The sequence below is a fragment of the Microcaecilia unicolor genome, chromosome 1 (genome assembly GCF_901765095.1).
Source record: "Microcaecilia unicolor chromosome 1, aMicUni1.1, whole genome shotgun sequence".
Classification (NCBI taxonomy): domain Eukaryota; kingdom Metazoa; phylum Chordata; class Amphibia; order Gymnophiona; family Siphonopidae; genus Microcaecilia; species Microcaecilia unicolor.
Window position 1 is genome coordinate 643946686 of NC_044031.1, and position 10871 is coordinate 643957556.

Sequence of the window (10871 nt, forward strand, 5' to 3'; positions counted from 1 at the left end):
TTTGCACCTGATCCATTTAGCTTCTTCTTAACCATTTTCCTCATTTTATTATAGTCAACCTTTCAAAATTTATATTCTGTTACTGTAGATTTCCTTCATGACTTCACTCCAGATATTAATTCAAATTTGATTACGTTATGATCACTGTTTCTCAGCGGACTCAACACCATTATCTCCCTGTAATGTGGGCATTGTTCTGTCTCTGATTTGATGTTGGAAGTCTCCCAGTTCTCAGTTCATTGACACTAAGAGGCCCTGCAGCAACCTGGAACTACCACCTGAACAACATTGGTGCCAGCGGTAGTTCCACCCCCCAGCGTGCACCATTTCCAGCGCTAGCAGAAAGATTGAAAAAATATTTCCACAGAGGGTTACCCGTCTGTATTTTGGCACCGTTATGCACTGCTGGGTTACCGCAGGAGCCCTTCCGCCACCTCAATGGGTGACGGAAAGTGCTCCCCCTGAAATGGACACTCGGCAAATGCAAACTTAATGCAGGATCATTTCTTTTTTTCGGTCTTTTTACTCTCTGCAGTAAAAGGGGCTTTGGCATGCAACAAAAATGCATGCTGCTGCTAGCGCAGGTCCCCTTTTTAACCCAGCTTGGTGAAAGGCCCCAAAATCTGCTAAAATTATCCTTTTGAGATCACATACATCATGCGAATCCACTAATGTAATCTGTTTACTCATCTGACCTTGTAATCTTTATAACATAGTCCAAACTTCAAAGACACTGAAAACACATTTGATAGAACATAGACATTGTGTGTCTGCTCAAAAAAATGTTGAAACCATTAGTGTCACATAGCACAATGCTGTGTGGTGTTGGATCAGCTTATTGCTGGTAATCGTCATGGGAACATCCACCACAGATTGTGGCAGAAAGAGCAGTGGAGGATTTTCAGGCTGCAGACTGTGCCTCTGCGGGGTTTAAACTCCACTCTAGAATGGAAAGTGTTTCTGTAATCGGACAGGTGATGCGTGCTTGGGATGTTAAATAATGGCATCTTTCTTTCTCCGCAGCCATCTTGAAGCAAGCAGTTAAGTTTAAGGCTGGTCGTATTCCCCTGAAGACGCCCTTTGGAAGAAACAGGTTACTCCTTTGGGATTTTGCTTGCATAAACCAGTGAACATCTGATGGGTATTAGAGGATTTTTCATACTTTGAAGTTTGTGGACTTCTGCTGTTATGGACTTTTCAATGAACACTAGTGTGATAGACCATATGCAATTTGAAACTCCTCCGGGGTCCTGCTCCAGGGGCAGTGACGTGGAGGCGAGAGGAGCGGGTGCAGAGCCAACAGCCAATGCCGGATGGCTGCCTGCAGTGCCGCGCTTGCTTTTTAAAAACATTTTTGGTTGTTTAATTAGCTTTTTGTTTTTGTAGCCACCGCTACTGCTCAACAGCAGAAGCAGCAGTGGCCGGAAATGGGAACTGGCACCGCGTGTTTCGCGGGAGACTTGGCAGGTCTGTGTTGGGTGGGCGGGCCTGGAGGGAAAGTGTCTGGGCCTGGGCCTGTCCAGGCCCGCCCGTGGCTACGCCCCTGTAAGACCTATGGGGGTTAAGGATCTTAATCTATGTATCCATCTTTGCTCTATCTGATGAAGTTTTCTGTCTCGATCTCCTCCCCGAGATGAGACGGGTACGGGGTCTATTACTGCACATGTAAAATCATTGAATGTGTGAGATCTTTCTGTACTGTGTGTTACAAGTGGAGCCTCTAATCGTTGATGCAATAAATTAAATTTGTGGTCACTTAATCATTGTTTAATCTGTCTGGTAGTTTTTCCGACATACATTGTTTTATACGGTTAACTCATTACATAAACTACATGAGTAGTCTCGCAGTTAGAGTAATGTCTCAGTTGATATTGCTGCTGATTGTATGGATTGCAAAAGATCTTTGTCGATGCCATGATGGGACAAAAAATACATTTTCCACAAGCTTCGTGTCCTGTTCTGATATCAGATTCCTGTTGTTGTGGTTTAGATGGTAATATGTCTCTCAAATTTGGTCCTCGAGAATAAGCTATTCTCAAGCATTTATCTTTAAATGTGGGATGAGTTTGTACAATTCTCCAATGTTGTCTGAGGATTTTGGCAACTTTGTTGGAACCTTGTGTAAATCTGAGGACACAGTTTGCGCCTGTGGATCTTCTTCTTTGCTTTTCGGTAGCAATAATGTAGATCTGTGATTGTATTTTGCTGTGGTTTAGGATTTCTGTAGAACTTTGTCAGGGTAACTTCGCATTTAAAATTTCTGCAGCAGGCTGTTAGCTTGTGTTTTAAACCTCTGGTTTTCACTACAAATCCTTCGATATCTGAGCAATTGAGAGAATGGAAGACTGTTAGTCGTAGCTCGAGGATGGTTACTATGATAATGTGATGGACTGTTGCAGTCTGTTAGTTTTATATATACCTCTGTTTTGAATGACATTTGCGTTTGTGTAATAAGGATGTCGAAAAAGTTTATTTGGTCCATTGATTGCTGCATTGTAAACTGTATATGGGGGTCTCTGGAATTTAACCATTCTAAATATTGTTGTAATTGAGCATCGGGACCCTGCCATAACATGAACACATCGTCTATGTATCTATGCCATGCATATATTCGCTGCTTCCAAGGGTTATTTGATAGTCATTTGTCTTCAAAATAGATCATATATAGGCAGGCTATTGATGGTGCACAAGTAGCCCCCATAGCTACCCCTTGGTTTTGTTGATAAAATTGATTTTGAAATATAAAATAATTTTTTGTTAATGTTATTCATGCCAATAACATAAAAAATGCTGTAGGTATCTGATGAGGACGCTGTCTTTTTTCTAGACTATCTTCTATTACTTCTAGGCAGTCCGTCTGAGGTATGGATATATAGAGAGCCTTAACGTCTAAAGTTACTAATGTCATAGGGTGAGCATTTGGAGGCACTTTCCCTACTATTGTCATAAAATGTGTACTGTCTCGTAAATAGGACTCTACTACAGTCTTTACCTGGGCAGCGACTGTGGCACTTACAGGCTGCCTGCAGCCTGCACCGGCACTTCCACTCTGAACCATCCCGCCCTTCACAAAAAAGGAAGTTGCATCAGAAGGGGCGGGATGGTTCAGAGAGGAAGTTCTGGTACAGGCCGCAGGCAACCTATGAGTGCTGCAGCCACTGTCTGGGTGAAGACTGTAGCAGAGATGATTTTAAGGTATGGGCGGGAAGCCAACAGTGGGTGTGTACGCAACCCTCACACTTTGTATAAATAAGCCACTGGTGCAGAATGATCAGAAGGCTTTAGTGCAGGAAACATGTTCATCAAAGATGGCCATAAATTGTATATAAATGTAGTCAAATGGATGACAATGAGGTCATTTGCTATTCCTTCCCAACACTCAGAGAATAACGCATAAACAAACCCTGCTCTTAACGCTGGAAACCTACCACCAGCTTAGAGATGACATTGGGAGGGTTTGAAAAGAGGATTTCTTATAATTTTCTGATTAAAATCTTCAGGTTTTGATTTGTTTTGGAAACAGAAGGAAACCCATGCAAGCTGTAAATGCCGGAACTGAGAAAAAAATCTGTGCAAGTCCAAGCAAACCCAAAAATGAAAGCACGCCTGTTTTCTGCATTTCAAGTGAAAAACAAATTTTTTTTGAAAAGTGTTTATTTAAAGGTGCAGAAAAATAGCGGAGGAGTGCCTAGTGGTTAGGATCCTAAGGAGGTGGCGGGAGGCGGGGATGGTGCTGGGCAGACTTATACTGTCTGTGCCAGAGCCGGTGGTGGGAGGCGGGACTGGTGGTTGGGAGGCGGGGATAGTGCTGGGCAGACTTTTACGGTCTGTGCCCTGAAAAGGACAGGTACAAATCAAGGTAAGGTATACACAAAAAGTAGCACATATGAGTTTATCTTGTTGGGCAGACTGGATGGACCATGCAGGTCTTTTTCTGCCATCATCTACTATGTTACTATGTTAGGGTGGTGGACTTTGGTCCTGGGGAACTGAGCAACTGAGTTCAATTCCCATTTCAGGCACAGGCAGCTCCTTGTGACTCTGGGCAAGTCACTTAGCCCTCCATTGCCCCATGTAAGCCACATTGAGCCTGCCATGAGTGGGAAAGCGCAGGGTACAAATGTAACAAAAAAAATGTATGCTTCACTTCAGGGTTTGCCTGGGCATGTGCACAAGAGCTGCACTTACCACATTCTTCCCCATACTTTCAGTCTCACAACATGCATATGATTTGCAGGTCATTAGCTTTGAGCTTTTGTAAGCTAAATTTTTGCACTGTTCCCATGGTATGAGGCAGGCACCATTCTCATTAGTGCCAGAGCTTTGAGCATTGGGACCTGGGTTACTTAGGACACCCTTGTTTCTATACTAAACTAACCAGGTTGCTATTTGGGTATGGCTGCTAAATTTTGGAAGTTCACAGATAGCTCCCTGCTTCACCTCTGGATGGTCCCAGAACTAACCAGATAGTGCTGTGATGATCTCCCCAGATTTTCAGTGGCACAATCTGGATTTTGTGTGACTGAAAATCCGGGTTGGACCCAGTCAGTTAGAGTTATTGAGGTAGGAACTGCCCCTACCTGGATAAATGCCTTTGAAAATTAACACCATTGTTGATTACCAGTGTTTATTTCTCTTTGCTTTCACATGGTCAAAGAAAGAAATGCTGTGCTTAAGAATTCCATTTTTTGTCCACAAGTTTTTTCAGTGCTTGTTTGACATCATTGTTCCTGAGACTGTAGATCATAGGATTTACCATAGGGATTACCATTGTGTATACTATAGAAATAAACCGATTTTTGTTCAGAGAAGAATGCGAACTGGGAAATGCATACATGAAGACAAGGGTCCCAAAGAATAAAACTACTGTGATAAAATGAGAAGCACATGTAGAAAAGGCTTTCTGTCTCCCTGTTGCAGAGCGAATTTTCAGGATAGCAGAAATAATATAAAAGTAAGAAAGAAATATTGCCACAGTGTTTAAAGTAATAACAATTGAAGCAAACGTTTGCATAATTATCTCATTGAGGAAGGTATCAGAGCAAGAGAGTTTCAACAGAGGAAGGGGATCACAGTAGAAATGATTGATCTCGTTACAACCACAAAAAGACATAGAGAAAATATTGCCAGTTTCTACCAAGGAATACGTCAAGCTAATTATATATGCAGTTCCTATCAGCTGGATGCAAACCTTTTGAGTCATAACAGATGTGTACAGTAAGGGATTACATATTGCCGTGTAACGATCATAAGCCATAACTGATAGCAGGAAACTCTCTGCAGATGCCAGTAGTCCAAGAGAAAAGAATTGTATAGCACAGCCAATCAAGGACATGCTTTTTTTCTCCACTATAAAGTTGGCCAGTGCCCTTGGGGTGACAGTTGAGGAATAGCAGATATCTACAAAAGATAAGTTGCTAATAAATAAGTACATAGGTGTATGAAGTTGAGGATCAATCCTAATTAATGTGACAATACCAATGTTCCCCAGCAGAGTGAGTACATACATGGCCAAAAATGCAACAAAGAGTAAAGTCTGTAGCTTGGAAAGGTCAGTGAATCCAAGTAGGATGAGTTCAGTAATAGAGGTTTGGTTTTTGCCTTCCATTTCCCAAGGATGGAGCAATGAGCATCTGTTGATTGTTCAAGAAATAAAATATGTAATTATACTTGGTTCCAGTTTTAATTTATTTTTATTGAATATCATCATGTGCTTGCTGAAACAAAACTAGAAATTACACACAGGCCACCTATGTGGCCCATGAATCTGGATAACTTTAACTAGATAATGACTGAATATTCTAAGGTACCTAAAGGTTAAACATGTCCTTATCATGCACCTGACTCTCCTGTATTCCACTTATTAAATGGACAGCCCAAAGAGTGAGGTTTACTAACACAGTGGGTGAAATTGAAGACTAAAGTAGGAGATTTATTTGGGTGGTTGTGTCCAGGTGTAAATCTCCACTCCTTCACACATAATCTAGCTTACTTTCCATACTGTGCGCACACTCATGTGCATGTACCTAAATAAGCATCTATGCACCCTCAACGTGCACCAAAATGGAGTAATTAGATTTTTGGTGCACATCTGATATGCATCTGAAAAATAAATTTTATTTTCTGACGCATGTATTGGGTACGTGCCAAGTGGCATTTGATGCACATAGGTCATTACTGTCTGGTTACCGCTTGAGTCTTTACCGCTAGGTTAATGGCTGGCGGTAAGGACTGAGACCCAAAATGGACGCACGGCAATTTTCATTTTGCCGCACGTCCTTTTTCGGCAAAAATTTTAAAAAGGCCTTTTTTACAGGTGCACTGAAAAATGATTCTGCGCGCACCCAAAACACGCATCCACACTATCACAGGCCATTTTCAGCACACCTTTGTAAAAGGGCCCCTAAATCTGTGGAAAAATTAGCTATGTATAACTCCCTTCAGCTCACCTGAAATCTTCAGATGCACAACCAACAAGTTATGAAGTAGTATATTTGCATTCACTTTTTGTTATGTGAATTTCCCCCAAAAGACCTCTCTTATGATCCTCATAAATTTCCTGTCATTTTCTGAAATTTGGAATTGTACAGATGAAAACACAAAATGTTATTCGGTGACATAACTGTGCATAAGTCCTTATAAAACACATGACTCTCCCTGTCAAAATCATTCACATCATCTATGACGTATTAAATACTTAGGAATGGGTTGGATATAATTTTTTATTAATTATTAGTTGGCATAATCATAAATGTATGAATATGCTGACACACAAATAACATATCTGCTATTATTTTTGTGAACCTTCTGACATGTGGTAAAAATCTGGTGCTGATTAGATGTAGAATAGATACAAAAAAGAGTTACCAGGGAAAAATTGTACACAATCTTCATGATATATTTGAATCTGAAAAAACAAACTACCCATGTCTCATGTCTCTTGCTTCCCTTGACAAGCCCAGAAATTTGGTGTTAATAGAACACACAATGGAAAATGTATTAATGTTGGACAGAGACAGAAACACTGGCAGAGGGATTTATTAACCTCTCTCCCTCCCTTTGGAGAATAGACTAGCAAGTCAGAATCCAGAAATCATGATTCTTTTTCATTTTTGCTCATTCTTGTTAGAGATCACATTCTATTTTTATCAGCTAGTGTATCAGTACATGTAGAGGTACTTGTGACCTGGCTTGGCCACTGCTGGAAACTGGGCTCAGAGCTGGTTTTAGACAAGGTGGGGCCCAGGGCAGAAATTAAGGAGAGAGCCCCGATCCCTGATCCCCCTTCCCACAATCCCACTGTCCTCATTGTTACTACACAGTCCAGGTATCTCTTCCCCTTCTCCCCACCACAGTCTATCTCCCTCCCTTCCCCTCACCTTGCGCTCTTCTTTAAAATTTTTGTTTCCTTTCTCATAGAGGCCCTGAAGCGGCAGCCATCCTCACAAGTTTTCCCACTCTGCCACAATACGCCCAGGTGGAAACAGGAAATTGTGTTAGAGAGGGATGGATCGCAGCAGAGAGGGAAAGCTTCGGGGTAACCACAGGCAACTTGTGAGAATGGCTGTCATCCTGGGGCCCCTCTGAGAAAGAAGGAGGAGGTGGACTGTGGTGGGGAGAAGGGGAAGATATGCCTTGACTGTGGGGCTCTCTGGCGTTCTTTGCCCCCCCACTATCACCAGCCCTGCCTGGGCTAGATGGACCATTGGTCTGACCCAGTACTGGTATTCTTATGTTCTAGGACTGAAAGAGGCATCTGGTTTGAAAAATCTCATCTTGAAGTGTTAAAGTTTTCTTTTGACTCTTTGCTCCCTGTTATTAAGATTTACTATTTACCACTGTCTTCAAAAACTACCCAGGGGGAGGTTGGAGATCAAGGGCAGGTTGTGAATTTGGATGTTAATAATATTTCAGCTATTTTGGAAGACTCATTGTCTGAAACTTCGTAAAGAGCTACCCTACTGGTGTTTTTAGTCTTTGAACAAGAACTCTATAATGAAGTTATATTTTAAACATTGCCAAGAGCTATTCTATGGTCAGAAGTTGTGGATATATCTGGATGTTGCAAAAATTACTCAGGAGAGAAGTTAGGCCTTTTTTGCTATGCGTCAGGAAGTGAAGGACTTGGGAGCAACTTTTCTTCTTGCTTATCTGTGTAAATATAGAATCAGATATGGACAAAGTATGTTTTCTTTGTACCTGAACAGCTGCATTCCTTTTTGGATCTAAAGAAGATTGTTTGAACTTGTTTTGAACAACCAGTTTGCAATTATAGGGGTCCTTTTACAAGGCCATGGTAAAAAGTGGCCTGCAATAGTGTGGGCGTGTCTTTTGGGCGCATGCTTGGCCACTTTTTACCGCAGCTGGGAAAAAGGCCATTTTTTAATGGGCCAGGAAATGGGCGTAAGCAAAAATTAAAACTAGCACTCGCCTATTTCTGGCTTGAGCCCTTACTGCCAGCTATTGACCTAGTGGTAAGGGCTCATATGCTACTCGCACAGTAACCATGCAGCATGCACCAATATGGCCGTGCTGCGAATTGCCCCCTGTGGTAGAAAATAGAAAAATATTTCCTTCTAAGAGATTCAGCATGCGCCAAACTTGGAATTATCACAGGGTGCATATGCTACATTGGCGGTAGTCCCAATTTGGCTCATGCTACCTGCGTGTTAGCCCTCCCGTGGCTTTGTAAAAAGGCTCCATAGTTTGTTTCCAAAGGATAGTAATCATTAATGGCTTTTCTTTAATTATGTTACATTGGAATGGAGGAGTGGCCTAGTGGTTAGAGCACCAGTCTTGCAATCCAGAGGTGGACAGCTCAAATCCCACTGCTGCTCCTTGTGACCTTGGGCAAGTCACTTATCCCTCCATTTCCTCAGGTACAAACTTAGATTGTGAGCCCTCCTGGGACAGAGAAATATCCAGAGTACCTGAATGTAACTCACCTTGAGCTACTACTGAAAAAGGTGTGAGCAAAATCTAATTGCCTCAGGCCTCTCCCCCATTAGAATTTTGTGGTCTAAGAAAGATTGAAAAATTGTTTGTTTTTGTTTTTCTTATTTCTTCTGTATTTCCTAATCAAGAGCAATCTTGTAAAATTATTGTAAAGTCATAAATAAAATAAATGTTAAAAACTCATCTTAAGCTTGCAGGTACTCTAAGCCTTTTGGGAGTATTTTTCAAAGCTGCCCATTCAGCTGCACAGTCCAAAGGTACTTTTACCTCGTGAGGTTTGCAAGAGTTTTGAAAGGGAAATCATGAACATGCTTGTCCCTTTAGCAATTGCTCTAGGACAGAATGTTCCTCTGCTTTAAGTTACTGCACATCTTTCCTGAATAATGACATTATAGATCTGAAACAATTACTGATTTCTCCCTCCATCCTACACACTCCCCTTGGACTGCCCCTCCTTACTCCAATAAAAAGTGTGGAAATTGTTAATCCCTTCATATACATTAACCTACTCATTTGAATATGCATCCAAAATTGCCTCTCCACAAACAGGGCTAGATAAAATTAAGGAACTTCCTGATTAGCTCTGATAAAATTCCAGTTATGGAAAGAAGCTTGGTGTTTCCAAGTATATGATTTAGAAATATTTCCAAAAAAAAGTACAGCTACAGTATGTGGAATGAAGCACTTTGAATATGCTGAAATTTTACCATATGGGGCCCTGTTTACTATGCTTTGCTGTAGGCGTGCTAACTTTTTAGCGCAAGCTAAAAATTAGAGTGCGCTAATGCTAGAAACTCCCATATATTCCTATAGGTGAATCTAGCATTAGCACATGCTAATTTTTAGCATGCGCTGAAAAGTTAGTGCGCCTACAGTACAGCTTAGTATATAGGGCCCTAATTTTGAATGCTTGCTCACATCAGTCATACATTCCATCAAGTAGTTACTATCTTGTTCAAAATGATTTATCCGGCCACTGACTGGTTAACTCGCTTGTTCAGAGCGATCTGCTAATTTTGAGCAGCACTTAACTAGTGATCACCACTGAAAATTACTGGTTAACGCCTAAATGAAAATCAGCTATTTTGGAGGCATTCTGGGGGCAGAGTCAGCACTTGGCCGGTTAGGCGCCAATATTCAGCACTTAACCAGCCAGGGTAACCGCAACCACATAAATGAAATTGCATAAAATACAGTCCTATCTTTATTTGGCAACCCATAGCTGGTTAAGCTCTGAATATCAACTTAACTGGCTACGTGTTAGCCACCACCACATAAACCCGATATTCATCACCAAAGCCCAGACATGGCGAGGCATTGAATACCTGGGATTATCGCCCGTAGGAGTCAGCAAAACGCTCACTGCTGCCAACTGAATATTTACTCCGCTGAAAATATTTATGTGACCTTAGAAATCAATGGACAAACAACATTCTAACATAAAACAGAAACATAGAGACTGATGTTCAGCTAAGCAATATTGGGTTATCTTTAACTGGCTACGTTCAATTATAGTGACATCCAGGTAGCTTTTAATAGATAGATAGATAGATAGATAGATAGATAGATAGATAGATAGATAGATAGATAGATAGATAGATAGATAGATATCCTTTATGGCTAGATCAGATATAGACACTCAAGACACATCACAAACAGTGGTACTGCGGGACACATATAAACACACAAGAAAACCTCTCTTGATATACACTACAAGATACTTAGTACAAGATGGCAGTGAGATCCAAGATGGCCGCAGTCCATTGAGGCGCTGTGAGTCGCGCTTTACCTCTGTTCTCAAAATGCCTAAACGACGAGGGCGAGTAGCAGCCAGAGCCCCGCTAACTACCCCCTCCTTACCTGGTCCTATTGACCGCTTTGTTCGACCCCAGAGTGTTGCTTTTGAAAGCGGGACG

General features: G+C 41.5%; 1 protein-coding gene across 1 annotated transcript; it reads right to left on the reverse strand.

Annotated features, from left to right (window-relative positions):
* Positions 1-4672: 4672 nt before the first annotated feature.
* On the reverse strand, positions 4673-5608 carry LOC115460547 (olfactory receptor 1020-like). The gene has a single exon (XM_030190312.1). It carries the CDS (start codon positions 5606-5608, stop codon positions 4673-4675), a length of 936 nt encoding a protein of 311 aa, XP_030046172.1.
* Positions 5609-10871: the final 5263 nt, after the last annotated feature.